The sequence below is a fragment of the Wyeomyia smithii genome, chromosome 3 (genome assembly GCF_029784165.1).
Source record: "Wyeomyia smithii strain HCP4-BCI-WySm-NY-G18 chromosome 3, ASM2978416v1, whole genome shotgun sequence".
Taxonomy (NCBI): Eukaryota; Metazoa; Arthropoda; class Insecta; order Diptera; family Culicidae; genus Wyeomyia; species Wyeomyia smithii.
The window spans coordinates 177,565,928-177,582,148 of NC_073696.1; the positions used below are offsets into that span (position 1 = coordinate 177,565,928).

The window sequence follows — 16,221 nt, forward strand, 5'->3', positions numbered from 1 at the left end:
AAAAGAGTTATACCTTGATTAGGGTGGCAATTACTGTATGGAAAAATTTCATCATCGGATTTAAAAAACCGACCATGTACATTTTGTTCATTGACAAAAAAAAATGATCTGTGCAAAATTTCAGCTCAATCGGACATGATTAAGGAGTGTTTCAAAGCACTCTAAGTTGTGATTTTTCGACTCACGAAAATCTACCAAGGGGGGGTTTAAATTTTTTTAAGACATATGGGACCATCGGTTTATCAGTAACCAGGTTCTTTTCCCTGTCGTTGCACATAACGGAGGGTGATACATTACGGTTCCTGATTCCGTTAATATTCTTGTGAAAGCTTCTCGCATCGTGGCTGGAGGAGCAACCCTCCGCTTCCGTAAAAACACGCTTCTAATGCTGCCGTTTCGTCCGGCGATGTAGTCTCTTTTCAGCGGCTCTTGTCTCGCGACATTTTACGGTGTGCAAAATGCTACAGGTAGTCATACCTCAGCCTGCAGAGAAATTGATAATCCTCAGGCAATTATTGTTCGTGGTGAAGTGGAGGTCACAAATTACGGGCGGAGTAAGTCTTTCTGCCCATCTTGATGTCGTGTTTTTGTGTTACGTCTTTTCAAGGAAGGAGGTGTGTTACGTCTTTTCAAGGAAGAAGGTCCTGAAACTCTCTTTGCGATTATCATTGGTCGGTGTGCACACATTGGTTAGGCTGTAATTGAAAGAATTTGTCATTAATTGTCAACTCGGTCAACTAATGACACGCTTTATCTGTTTCCCTATTAACACGAACCCGACTTTTCCCTCTGCTTTCATGCCGCCTTTGTAGTTGATGTTGTACTTTACCCAAGTGAATGTGGAGGTTGCAGCTATTCCAAGTACCGAGTTTCCAATAATCGTTATCCTTTTTCGATCGCCGATTATTCCGTTCTGTATTATTATCCGGATTATTCGTAGTAATTCATTTTCGATATGCTACCTTCCTAGGGGCCGTTTTAGATAAAGAAGGCGCACCGTATTTAATGATCCGGATGAATCTGCAAATATATTAAATACTACGAGGTATACAGCCCTAGGGTTGCATGAAATGGTGACGTGGGAATAAACACTGATTACAGTGATATAATTATATAGCGATTTTTATTTGCAAAGATTACAGAGTCCGCAGACAGAATCAATTCGTTTGTTTAGTAACTAAGGTATTTTTATCCTCAACCTCGCCTTAAATTTTGTTTTAGAACTATATTTAAGAACACTCGAAATAATTTCGTTTACACTTGGCGATATTGTGCCTGTAGCGTGTTTTTTTTTTGTGAAAATCAATGTTGTTTCCAAGGCATGTTGATGTTGATTTAGGCCCAGTTGCACACACGGCGTACTGACGCCTTCTCCATACAAAATAGAAGGCGTGATGGCGATCACGCTTTTCATTTTGTATGGAGAAGGCGTCATTACGCCGTATCTGTAACCGGGCTTTTAGATAAGATGTCCTGAACAACAACAAAATTCAAAATGTTTCAGCAAAAATCGTAACAATCAACAATTACAACGAAGTTAAAGTTTGAAAAGACTTATTTTTGTTTTTTGCTTCACAAGTTTTTTCATTTGCCAACTGTGTTACGAAGACAGCTAATATACGTAAGGGGAATTACTTGATAAGTTTGAATAAATCTTAGTAAATGGACAAAAAATTTACAAGCATTCGCCAGCTTTACTCTCCTATAAATTTGTATTTTTAGGAGTTTACTCTTCCGATATTATGCCAGTTACGATTATTTGGTGAACATCGACGATAAAACGAAATAAAAATAAATTATTACCGTTGAGAAAATGTTCAATTCTTGTTGAATAATTTATGGTTTTTATGGTAGCCATATTCATGAGATAAACTTTCAATCACCATCAGCAGCAGCATTGCAGCTTTTCCTTGATTGCACGCGAAAAGAAGTCGTGTATGAGAGACCAGCGGCGCTCTGCCCCCCATATACTGTATGGTACTGTACCTTCTGCCAGCATGTTTGCTTATTATGCTCTAACAGCAGATTTAGAAGTTGTTCGAGGAAAGGGGTTGTTTCAAACTTTTCGAAAAACCTTTACCTTTAAGACATCAAATTAGTCTAAATTCATGGAAGCAAACATAAATTGACTTGGGACGAAGAGACTTCGTCAATTTTTTTTTTGATATTGATACAGAGAATATCACACGAAATGATTGGTGTCTATTCATGTCGCCTGTGCTAGGAATGCTCGCATGTGATTGGAACATTGTTCGCGTAAATTTGCCCTTGGTACTTTTTATAATTTTTTACCGTTTAGCAATGAAGTAATAATGATGACTAGCGTATTGCAAAATTGTCGAACATTTTATCTATCCAACAACATATTGGTTATTGCTATCAATCATGTGGTTATGCTGTTATTATCTTTTGAATCTGACGCAACATTTGACAATTTCATTTCCAATTTTACAGAATGCATACCAGTATAGAAAACAAAGACGTAGTCCCACGTAAAAATAAAAATAAAAACTAATAACGATTTCCTTCTGAATCGATTTCACTACAGACATATCATTGCAGCAATCTGGCTAACATGAATAAACTTTTCCTCGTTTTCTATTTTTACTGTTGTACTGTTGTATTCTTTTTGCGAATATTTTTGTAAATTGTTTAGTATTTTTAACCCCTAATTGTTTCGTTTTAAGAAGGTTTGACCGTGCCGCGTTCGACATGTGCGTTTCTCAAACTCAGCGATCATGAAAAACTCAGTTTGAAAGAAAATGGCTTCTAATCTGACTATTAATCAGTTACCAACGGAATTCCAAATTAATCACTATTCTAAACCATGCACAGAAAATACTCTTCAAGTCAGGTTTTTCGTTACTACAAAGAATTGTTTGCTGACGTAACGAATGATTCAAAATATTGTTAGCGACAGATCGGTTTGTTTGATTGGTATAGTGTTTCCGGCAGAGTTGTAGATAATAATTTCATTCTTCAAAAATATAAACATAGTAAAAAAAATGAGGAACACATAAAGACATAACATAAAGAAATAAAAAGTTTAAAGTTTAATCTTTTTATTTCTTTAAGTTAAAAAACTATCACTGTTAAGCTCATGTTGTACAGTTTTTGTAGAAACAAAATCGTGTAGAAATTTTCACCTTTTTCTCATTTCTCTATAATCAGACAACCATCACCATTCACCACACCATGTTTTGCTAAGCTTTTGTAGTTTCCACAAAATGAAATAAGCATGTTAAGGTGAATAATTTCTAATATATTTTTCTTGGAAAAAACTTTTTTTTTGTGCTAGAAGTAAACTAGTAGTAAACCGACAAATAACACAACGATCAGGTATCGGAGGACTTACGTGAAACTTGCCAAATCCCAAAATCTTGATATAATGTTATTGAGCATTTTCGTCGTGTCTCACCTTGTTTACTTTACTCATATTTGATTAAATTTGTTATTTATGTCGCGAAATTCATGATGCTCGAAATGGATCAAGTGGAATAAAATTAATAAACAATAATTAGTTAATTGATGAATTGAATACAAATAACACGTTTTGTTATGTTTACGTTTAGCCGAAAATATTGATGAATACGTATAATTTTCCAGACATTAATAACTCTTCGAATCATTTTAAAAACTCAGACGAAAACAATTTTAGTGTAAATGCAAAATTAAACATTTTTTTTTATTTTTTTTCGTCGATTTTTAGATAATGGAAAAGAGAAACAACACACTGGACAGATTACAAAAGTTGGTTAAAAAGACGACATCAGGTTCTAATGAGAGATCGAACGACAAGCATGGCACAAAAACAGAGCGGCTTAGAGAGCTAACGGAACTTCTGAAAGGGAGTAGAGCTCCGCCTATACCACCTCCTCGTAGGGCAAAAAATTTACAAACTATCGATCGCAATCTCCATTGTCCACACACGGCAGCATCTACTACAAGCCTATTGAACATTGACACCATACACAGTATTGAAAATCGAAGTAATTTGAAGAAAACAAAAGAGTCACGATCGATAGATATTCCATATCAATTTACTGAATGCAATCAAGCCTCGACTCCTAGTTCGCCGTTGACTGATCATAAAGTCAATCTTAGGGCGAACGTAAGTACATCTAATCTGGAATGCTTACAAAGTACTTCTACCAAAGATTCGAAGGTAGAAGAAGCAAAATCTGTGACATCTTTCAGAGATGAGGATGACATTTTTTGCAAACTCCCAAAGCCAGAATCACGAACAATCGTTGGGTCGTACACACAAAAAACTATCCCGTTTAGAAGTGCGTCTTTTTCCCAAGTGGATTACTCTTCTGGAAAATATATTCGATCGGCTCTAGGAGCCATTAAAAACAGTCTGTTGCGAGGTAAAGACAATTCTGTAATGGAGAATACACCGCTTCCAAAAGAAAATGCAACCGAATTCACGCGAAGTTGCAGTCCGGCACAATTCTTCTCAACATCGGAGTCAGATTCTGTGATTGATGATAATGAAGTTTCTAGAACACTAGTGAAAAAAACCGAACTCAATATTAATCTGTACCCACCAGATACTTTCGAGAGATGCGATGGGTTGGATGGGCGGGAATTATCATCGAATAGAAATTCTGATATAGAAACCATTGTAGAAGATCCCGAAGCTGAACACATCGAAACCATTGGATCTGAGGTTATAGAGCAACAAAAGGCTGAAATAAGCGTTAATCAGGCTTCAGAGATGGTTTTGGAATCCCTGACAGAAGAAGGCATTCCCATTACACCACAATCTTCACCCAAGGACGAAGAATGTTTGCAACAAGCAACAACTTGCATCATTCCAGTACCAGTATATGATTGTGTTGTAAGTGAATGGAGCACTGCTCGTCCCTCGGAGCAATGGATTGACGCGGCAGCAACAGAATGTTCTAAGTTTGTAGACAGTATTACAATAACTAAAGAAAACGAAGCAGTTTTGAGTGAACCTAGTGCCAGTATTATAAATGAATTAGTAGTAGATAAACTGCCTGACTCAGTGGAGCCATTTCAAATGAATAATGCAGATAGTGCAGATATAAACACACATGAAATGATTAGGGGAGATGACATTGCCACACCTCCAATATCAATAGTGTGCACAGAGCCTGACAGCTTAGTGAGTACTACCATCATAGAAACTCTTCCAACACCTGACGAACCATTAATTCGACTAGATTCAACAGGAGTGGTTGAAGTACGAAAGCGTCACAGTAACAACGAAGAGAATGGAGATGCGATGTGTAACTACACTAGTGAAATCGAAGAGAAGCGAAGGATTGATAAATCTAAGAGAAGGAAAGGAATTTATATACAGTGGCCAGCAATCGATACGAATATTGATCCAGAGTCAGACTCCAACGACAACTATACTCCGGATGATAGCTGGCGACCCGATAAATTAACAATTGAAAAAGATTCAAGCTTGGATTTGAGCGGCGAAAGTTTCACTGATCTCAGTACTAAAGACATAACTTCCTCGCCAGAAAAATCCAAGGAAACAGAACTTTTTCATCGCACCGATCCTATTCTGTTAGATCCCAATACACCCGATTCGGATATTTCCAGGCCTTCTTGGCCCAAGGGATCTCGCCGTCAAAGCTTAACTTATCAAAGTTCAGACGAAAAAGATGACTCAATACCGCTCACTACGGTCCCCGTACGATCCTTCCGAAATTTGTTCATGCGCTCCGATTCGGTATCTGACAACGAAAGTGAACGAGCCTCATCGAGAGACCGTACAAGTGCATCCCCAGCGCCAGTTGGTGGCGACCATGATCTCAAGAGATATTCGAAAAGGCCTCTGCGAGGTCCTTATGGTCAGATGTTGGAAGCGGAAATGAAGAAACCATCGAAAGTGCATTACAATGAGATTTTAGAAGAACTTAGCAAACACGAAAGGTGAGTTCGAGTACCCAATTTAAAAGTAGCAACCTAAACCCTTTAGTGTTTTTCTTATGTACTAATTCGTCATTTAGCAATGTTATGAACTATTTACCATTTACCAACTCATTACAATTCTCGTTTGGTTTCTGCTTCTTTAGTTCACATTCGTTTCCTTCGTTTAGTAGAAATAGAGGTAGTGGCAGCCAATCGATGGATGAAACGAACGATCGCCATTCCAGCAAGATTTTCAAGCCGCGCAAAGCAAGCGCAAATCTTCCACTTCCAGCACACAGTCGAACAGCATCAAGTCCATCTAAACTAGCGGATATGAGTAATATCGAAAGCCATCCATTGGGAAACACAAAACGACACCTAGGAAATATTGACCAAAAAAGCACCGATTCCGACAGGTCCGAAAAATCTAACGGCAAAATAGAATCGAAAAAATTTTCTCTTGATAGCCACCTTTCGGAGAAAAGTTCTAGTCATGATAAACACAGTAAACGAAGCTCGTCGGGAACGAGTGATAAGCACCAAAAGCGCAGTTTAGATGATACTAGATATTCACATTCGAGTCGAACGCCATCTGAAAGAAGTTCTGTTTTAAACACACCAGACACTCAGAAAAATCTAGTAGCATCTCCAGAGCTGTTAGCTGAGCTGCTCAAGGGTTCCAGTGAAAAGCTCGTAACTGAGCAGCTCACGGGAGGTACTAGTCCAGGCAACGGCAATAACGCACTTCCTACGGCTGTTTTGAAATACTTGGTAAGTGAATTATACTAATTATGTTCTTGAATCCGATTCTAAATGTTTTGTCTCGAATCCGTACTTTGAGTCATGTTTAAAAAATTATCTTTGAAAAAATTAATGCCATTTTTAAATTCAACTGTTATAACGAAAACAACAAACATTATTCACTGCTAAGAATCCTTTCTGAACTCAAGTTTTATGGTTGGATTTGATAGCAAATCCATAAATTTCATAATCAGATACATACATTGGAACTAGTACCTACCGTCGATACTTCTTCGAAACAATACGGTCGAAGTTGAGCTATATGGAACGCTATCAATTGTACCTGTTCGTTCTAATTGCTAAAATGGTAAATGTTTTCCTGGGAAATGAAGGTTTCCCAGTCCGGAGCTTTGCTTCACACTGCAATTCGCCCCAGTAAATATCAAAATACGAGAGAAACAAACTGTCTGACAACTGCCACATGGTATGTAAAGCAGTTTTCCACATTTACTCTTTTTTCCCTCCTGAGTTTCTTGTTCTCTCTCTCTCTTGGATTTCCTTCGAGAGAACAACACAGGTTGCTCTAGAGGAAAACTTGATGTTCATCGAGAGGAAAACAGAATATACCCTGTACAACGCAGTTTTCATGGACGAATCGAAACGAAAGTGTTTATTTTGTGTTGCAGGGAAACGCTGCAAGGAAAATGTGTGAGAAGGTTGTTCATACAAAATAGTAAATGTATTTAACAAACCCTAAACGATCAACGGTTTAATATCCGGCTATCTGTGTAAATCAAACTTGGTGAATAAATGCGGTAAATCTTGTTCTAATTGTTAGTTGAAAATCCAGAGAATAACATGGTTAACTGTGAACATTAATGCGAATTCCTCTTTCCGTATACGATCGAGAAAAAAAAACTTTGCAATCTCGTATGAAAGGCCAATCAGTGTTAGTAGCATTGATGGAAATGTTTATATCGGAAATATTCCGATGTGTATTCAGTTTACGTTTGTATATAAGAAATACTTTCACTATATCACCACAGCTTTGAGAATGCTGGAAAATTCAGCAGCTGTGTATATATGCTTACTTCGAATTTCGAACAATCACTACGAGAGCCATGTGTGCAATTTCTAGCGATGAGCAAAAGCATTTTCTTGAATAATAATAAGCCGCGTTCTCTATAAGCGAGTTGTAAACGGAGTGTTGTGCCAAACCAGTTCTTATCTGTACGCCTTTTGTGGCTATTTCATTATAGCCCTAGATTAATTCTACTAGTCGCCGTTTTCGGTGCATTGATGGTAATACTGTGTTGCCAGCGAGGTATAGATGAAAGGAACTGTTTAGAGTTATAATTTAACTGTGAAAAGCATGAGCGACACGTCAGTACTTGCGTATAATAATATCAATGCACAAGGGTAAAATATTTGCTTTAAGAGAGCGTGTGCAACAGGTTAACGTGATAGAAGAAAGTGCTTATTTTGTAAATATCACAAACATACAGTGACAACATACAGTGCAACCTTTCGTGTTGGTGAAGTGACTACAGTATTTGTGATGTGTTAGTTTTCTAAAGCGGATAGAGTAAGGATACGTAAGGACATTATGTTGCCATTGAATCTCTGCTCCGATTCCGAGGATGATCCGGAACGTACACCGAAATCCATCGGTGACACTGGCATGTGGCAAAGTGTCGTTAATTCTTATAATGTAAGTGGAACTCAAATACAATCATAATTTCTGCATACATTGTGGAAAATATTTCAGTCATTGATTATTTAAATTCTGAGGATTTTGTTGGCGCCACGCAACAGAATTAAAGGATGTTTGTACAAATTTTGGAGAAAAATAACGCCGATATTGTTCGTTTTTTTCCGGTTAAAATAATAACTTCAATGTAGTTTGTTATCAATTAGATGTTGTTTAATAGTTAATTGTAATCGAAAAGAAAACCGCAGTAGAAACTGTGTTTTATCTAACAAAAAACACTGGTGAAAAAATGAAATACAACATACAACAATTTATCTAAAATCTAATCACCTTATATTCTAGTCGAAAGAATTATTTATGGTTCAGACCTTAATTTTCAATCTGGAGAGTAGTCTGTTGAGGGAGCCTTAGAGCAAAAGGTATCCCACATCAAATTGCATCACGGGAAAAACGCTGTAGAAAATAACCTAGTTGACCAATCGTTTTCAAACTTTCAGACAATGATATATAGGATTTGGCATATTCATTTCATTCAACTTCAATACCATAACCGTACACTCGCCCCTTACGCTTAACTCCACTCATTGGGTTTTGTACAACATCTGGCTGTAGTTTTTTCTGTACGGAAACCCACTTCTTTTTCATGTCCTCCTCAGACTTGACCTCCTGCTTTCGTAGTGCTTGCTTTACCTTGGGTACGAAAGTTCCGTTAGCTGCGTACCACTCCAGGACATAAGTTGAATAGAAGCACGAAGCGGGCCCGTGACTTTTCCACCGTATTTAGTAGTTCATCATGATTTGGAGCCTTCTGCATTTTGTACGTATGCAATCCCTCCCGGTCCTTGGCTCTCTAAACGAAAGACTTGGACAGATTAAACTTTTTTGGCCACATCTCTGATCGAAGCATTGGGATTCCGCGTAAACACTTTCACAATACGCTTGTGATCCTGATCACTAATCAAACCACAGAGAACAGACATTCATGATCCTATAAAAGAATTTGAAAACCATGTGTAAAAATTTGAATCAAAATACGTTAATACACTAACGACATCTGTCTTGTGGTGCTCCAGTTGTACTGCAAAATATTGCCGATTAGATATTTTATCGATATCAGTGCTTGGTTTATCATTCGCGCGAGCGTCACATAGTGGGAGCATTGCCACTTACGGTTTAATGACGGTTTCAAGTTTTTACACATCTTTTGAAAATAAGATGTCAAGGTGCTCAACCCTAAATTGAAAGATGTTATTTATAATTTTTTTTCAGGTTACCCAAACATGATTTATGAAAAAATGACTTTTTTAAGCTACAAAACCATTTTTTTGCATTTTTTTTTCAACTCTGTTCGATTCCCACGTTTTTCCATATATTTTTTTTATTTTTGTAGTGTAAATTTTGAATATTTTACATGCTTTGGTGCACCATCGCATTCACTTATGTGACTCAGAGAGCCCATAAACATCGCAAAAAAAGTAATTTTTCCTTAATTTTTAGAAAAAAAAATTTGAAACACACAAAAAAAATCAGTTGGGAACTAACATTTTTACTGGAAAGCGGGATTCATTACGAAAATTTACATAAAAGAATCCTTGATATCTTATCAGGGGGCTGAGAAATTGCCAGTTTTACATCTGATTGAAAACTAAGCATTTGTACAAAAATGCCACTAAAGCTCTGTCGTTTGTGCAATTAATTACATAGTGATTCGAATATTGATAGGTAATAGCCATAACGTATGTTCGGAGAAGTTTCAGGATATTCGAAAATGCATATTTTAATGTAGAACGATGGGTGATTATTCCACCAATGAGTGAGATAGAAAATTTATTTTTTATTCAGATTGAGATAGACGTAAGGTGTCTTCGACAAAATGTTAGGTTATCTCAAGCCAAAAAGCTTTGCGGAAGACATCATGTTTCTATGTCTTACATATTGCGATTAAAAAAAATTATATGAGGAGAGACTGAAATTCACAATTTTCGTTCTAACTTTTTTCCCATATTTTTCTGAATTTTTAAACCTTCTACTAAGTTATCAGCCATCCAAAAATGCGTTTGTCTTCTGAACATTGTTATTTTTTATCTCCCAAAATAAAAAAGTGTTTTGACATATTTGTAAAAATGCTTAGTTTCCATCACATATAAAAATATCTCAGCCCCCCGATATGATATCAAGGATCTTTTTGCCTTTCTCCTAGAAAGGTATAGAAATCACTTGCAAAATCGAAAGTATAAAAGTGCTCCAAAGGGCCGAATGGCATATATCACTCGACTCAGCATTTTCTGTATGCGTGTGTATGTGTGTGTATGTGCAGATTTTTATTCTCACTCACTTTTATCAGAGACGGCTGGACCGATTTTCATGAAATTAATTGCAAATGAAAGGTCTTGTTGTCCCATAAGACCCTATTAAATTTCATTGTAATCGGATTTTTAGTTTAGAGGTTATGTATCAAAATGTAAAAATCATGAAACATCATTATCTCAAAAACTACACAACCGATTTGAACAAAATTGATTTCCAATGAACGGGCTACCTAAAATACTCTTAACTTTTGGTTTTCATGAAGATTGAACTTGTGGATTTTCATAAAATCAGTGTCAAATGGAAGGTCTAGTTGCCCCATAAGACCCCTTATGATTTGTTTTGCAATCAGACTATTACTTTTCCTGTTATGTTTAAAAATGTGAAATCCAGCTATGAAAAGGAACATATTCCGAAGACTACTTGAACTCACTCACTTTTCTCAGTGATGGCTGACCCGATTTCTACAAAATTAGTGTCAACTAATATGTCTAGCTGCCTCGTAACACCCTATTGAATTTTACTGTAATCGGACTGTAACTTCGTCTGGTAAAGTACCGAAATGTGAAAATCACGTAACTTCTTTATCTCAGAAACTACACAACCGATTTGATCAATATTGTTATCAGATGAGCGGGCTAAGTCAGGGTTAACTGATGAATTATGATTAAACACGTGGTTTCAGAGTTTGGCTGCCCTATACGTTCCCATTTCATTTGATTACAATTGAACTTAAGCCACCGTTATGTATTAAATTGTTAATAAAACAACGAAAGTCTATTATTTCAAAGATTACATAACTTATTTGAGCATAACTAGTGTCATACGAACAAGTCATCTCTCAAACTTACAAATAACAAACTTCATAACAATTTGATATGTGGCTCACAAGTTATGAAAAAAAAAGGAATTCAAAGGCTATTTAAAAATATACCTGCTTTGATTGATATATGTGGTCTCAACATAATTTAAATGTGGTTTTGTACTATTTGAACGTTCCAAATTCGTTGATTCCTTGCGATGTGTTTAAAGTCTGGAAATGCACGACGAATCGGCCATAGGATATGATCAAAGTCAAAAGACAAATCGTTTGAAATGATTGGTTTTATCGAAATGACAAAATCTTCGACTTTTGGCTTTTGGCGCCCTAATTCTGAATATATTCATATTGGGTGATATTCGGTCATTTCCTGGCATCAATCTGACACCGGAAATACTCATATTGGGAGGTATTGAGTTACTTTGGTTGTTTTCCAGAAACTAACAGTGGTCGCCTTCAAATTCAAAATGGTGTCAAGGGTCAATGTTTGGTATATATGCATCATCTCGATTACGGAAATATCCATGTTGAGTATTATTTGGTAATTTTCGACTGTTTCCAAGAAGACCGAAGAGCGATTCAAAATGGTGCCTGAGGTCAATTGTTAGCTCATTGCATCATTCTGGTACCAGAGATACTCATATTGGATGGTATTTGGTTATTTTAGACTGTTTTTCACAAACCGGAAGTCGCCATCTTGGATTTCAAAATGGTATTTAAAATAATTTCTGGCCTCTGAGCGTCATTCTGGTTGAAGAAACGCCCATATTGGGTGTAATTCGATCGCTGTTTCCCAGGAACCGGAAGTCGCCAACCTAGAATCCAAAATGGGGTCTGTGGTCGATTTCAGCTGCTGTGTATCATTATAGATCCGGAGATACTCATGTTAGACGGAAATAGGCCATTTTTGGCTGTTTTCCAGAAACCACAAGTTGCCATCCTACAATTCATAATGGTGACTGAAGTCGATTTGTGGTTCCAGTGCATCATTACGATTCCGAAAATACCCATATTGGGTGGTATTTGGTCGTTTGCCGCTGTTTTTTCAGAAACCGGAAGTTGCCATCTTAGAATTCAAAATTGTATCTGTGGTCGAATTTAGCTCCTGTGTATCTTTCTTTATCCGGATATCATTATATTTGGTGGAAATAGTCCATTTTTGGCTGTTTTCCAGAAACCGGAAGTTGCCATCTTACAATCCAAAATGTTGCCTGAGGTCAATTATGGAACATATTTGTTACCCCTAAAAACATTCACCTGCCAAATATGGTTCCATTTAGTTGATTAGTTCGCGAGATGTGCAGAAATTTGTGCAGAAACATGTGCTTCCATAAGAGGGAGGGGCGTCGAACCATTATGGACATATTTATTACCCTTTAAAACATCCACATGCCAAATTCGGTTTCATTTGCTTGGTTTGTTCTTGAGTTTTGCAGAAATGTATGTTTCATTTGTATTGGACCCCTCCTTTCCAGAAGAGGGAGGGGTCTCAAACTATCATAGGAACCTTTATCGGGACCAAAAATCCCTACAAACAAATTTTCACGTCGATCGGTTCGATAGTTTTCGAGCCTATATGGTTCAAACAGACAGACAGACCGGACAACATTTTTATATGTATAGATTACAACATCAATATTTTGGAACCTAAAGAGTGAATATACATTAATTGGATTGAAGCGTTCATGTAAATCTATTTTTACAAATAAAAGTTTGAATGAGAAAGGCTGGGTCTGACCGCTAGGTGGATTAATTTAGGTTTTATATGTATAGATTACAACATCAATGTTTTAGAACCTAAAGAGTGAATATACATTTATTGGATTGAAGCGTTCATGTAAATCTATTTTTACAAATAAAAGTTTGAATGAGAAAGGCTGGGTCTGACCGCTAGGTGGATTAATTTAGGTTTTATATGTATAGATTACAACATCAATGTTTTAGAACCTAAAGAGTGAATATACATTTATTGGATTGAAGCGTTCATGTAAATCTATTTTTACAAATAAAAGTTTGAATGAGAAAGGCTGGGTCTGACCGCTAGGTGGATTAATTTAGGTTTTTTATGTAAATTTTATGTAAAAAGATATGTGTAAAAGTGTGGGAATTGAAAACAGAATTGCAAATAGTTCAAAAGAGTGGTTTTGTAGCTTGAAAAGTCATTTTTTCATAAATTACGTTTGGGCAACCTGAAAACATTTTTTTAGTAAGTCGAAATGTTCTACAGAAACCCTTATCACCAACCAGCAAGATACGAAAACTTGATTTGTTCTCTACTTGAATCCATTGCAATTGCAGACACTGACATTATTACTTACAAGTGAACTTTAAACATGTGTCGCAATCGAAACGAACACAGCTGAGTAACAGGGTAGGCCTCCCGATTCGAAAAAAAGGAACTCAAATGTGTGTATCACTTTCAAGGTGACACCCTGTATAACGTCAAATACGATAGTGTCAATTATGATAGAAGAAACTTCATTGAAAAATCGTTAAATCTATTAAATCATATTTCGTTAGTGGGACAACACACATACAGTCCCCCCTCGATTATGGATCACTTAAGAAGATGTATGAATTCAAAAAATCATTTCTGACCAAGTTTATTGTTTATAAGTAATCTATAAATGTTTCCAGTCACAGAAATATGTAATCTTTCACTTCATTGAGTATTTCTTTCCGTATTTTGTGAATATTTCTCAGAAAATATATTTATGGATCACTTTTGAGAGCGGTTCTAATTATGAAACAATTCGCATCATGTTATGGAACAGTACAATAAAAACAGCTTTTGGCAACGAATTCAGTCAATAAACCTTATTCAAATTATGTAATTTGAGGAAATAACATATTTCAAATCGTATTAAAGATCCCGCATGGCCTGGCCACATTTTATGTGGCTTTTGAGGTTGCAGTTAGATCGAGAGTCCAGGTCTGTCGCTCCCGAAGGTAGCAATGAACCATTGTATACGGTACATCATAACGGTTTCCCGCTTTACTTAGTTTTCCTGTCCCTCGTGCCTTGGTAATAATATTTTTCAAAGGCCCAGCACTGTTTAGCTTCCGTTTAGAGCTCAATAGAAGTTGAGAGGGTGTTTTAATTGGTGAAAATCACATTTGAATCGGAGTGATCCATATTTATAGAGAACTATCTTGGCTCGGTCTCTATTATGGAACACTTAGAAAATAACTAGTTTTTACAGAAAAATCGTTATCAACCATCAATATTTTGATAAATCGTGCAGAAATTACCTTGATCTTTGTGTATGAGTTATTTTTTGCACGGGAATTAGCGATTATATCACATATGAACCTTATGAATGATGAACGTGCTACTTACGCTGATTGAGAAAAACGACAAATATTTTGATAGATTCTGGAGGACAATATTTCACGCTTATATAAAACACATCAATCTAGGAATAAGAACGATGTTTTCTGTGTTCAAAGCTAGCAAATATGGCATATTTTGCAAAAATGCTACATGCCTTCGAACTGTTAGTTTAACTGAGTTAAATAACATGAGACACGAAAGTGATCCCTAATTGTGGGAGATCCATAATTGTGGGGGGAGTGTACTCTATCTTGTTTGTTGGTGTAGATCAACAGTTCTCAACCTTTTTATATCCGCGTACCCGTTGACGACATTTTTCAAATCAATTGTACCCCCCCCCCCCTCCCACCACGACTTCGTCTGTTCTCGCAGTCTGTTGTGGTAGTTTAATTTAGGTTTCCATTTAAACTATGGTTTGTTTGATTACTACTGTCATATTAAAAAGCAATATTGAAAAACAATTAAATGTAGTATTATGAAGAAAATCTAAATTAATTCACCTAGCGGTCAGACCCAGCCTTTCTCATTCAAACTTTTATTTGTAAAAAAAGATTTACATAAACGCTTCAATCCAATAAATGTATATTCACTCTTTGTATTCTAAAATATTGATGTTATTATTATTATTATTACGATCAAATAGTTCAAACGTTTAAATAGTACGTTACATTTAAATTATGTTGAGGATACATATATCGATCATAGCAGGTATAGTTTTGAATAGTCTTTGAATTTTTTTTCTTTCCATAACTTTTGAGCCACACATCAAATTGTTATGAAGTTTGTTATTTGTAAGTTTGAGAGATGACTCGTTCGTATGACACTAGTAATGTTCAAATAAGTCGTGTTATCTTTGAGATAATAGACTTTCGTTTTTTTTTTTATTCTCACTTATTTTCCGTCGGTCTAGTTCCGCCACTGTTGTGGCCAATCACCGACGCCCAGGGAGGCGACTCCACACCCAAGACCCTAACTCACGACCCGTTTATAAACGGACCGGTGCCAACGGCTTTACTTCCTCATGCGATGGAAGGCGTGATCCCAGAGATTTTTCGCCTCAGAAAATCTCCCGGTGTCGGCTAGGATTGAATCTAGACCAGTTGGGTTGGTTGTGAGTGGATCACGCCACCTCACAACCATCGACACCTATGTCGGCGGTGGGATTCGAACCCAGGCGTCGTGCGTGGTTGGCGGAGACGTTACCAACCACACTAGGCCCCCGCTTGATAGACTTTCGTTGTTTTATTAACAATTTAATACATAAAGGTTGCTTAAGTTCGATTATAATCAAATGAAATGGGAACGTATAAGGCAGCCAAACTTTGAAACCACGTGTTCAATCAAAATTCATCAGTTAACCCTTAACTAGCCCGCTCATTTGATAATAATATTGATGAAATCGGTTGTGTAGTT

The 16,221-nt window shown here is 36.6% G+C and overlaps 1 protein-coding gene across 1 annotated transcript in view; it reads left to right on the top strand.

Moving 5' to 3' along the window:
* The window catches only part of LOC129732498 (uncharacterized), a 126,226-nt gene that overhangs the window by 92,257 nt on the left and 17,748 nt on the right, over positions 1-16,221 (top strand). The window contains exons 6-7 of the mRNA XM_055693428.1: positions 3,710-5,916; positions 6,060-6,666. Of these exons, the coding sequence (XP_055549403.1) occupies positions 3,710-5,916; positions 6,060-6,666 (2,814 nt within the window). The remainder of the gene's footprint in view (positions 1-3,709; positions 5,917-6,059; positions 6,667-16,221) is intronic.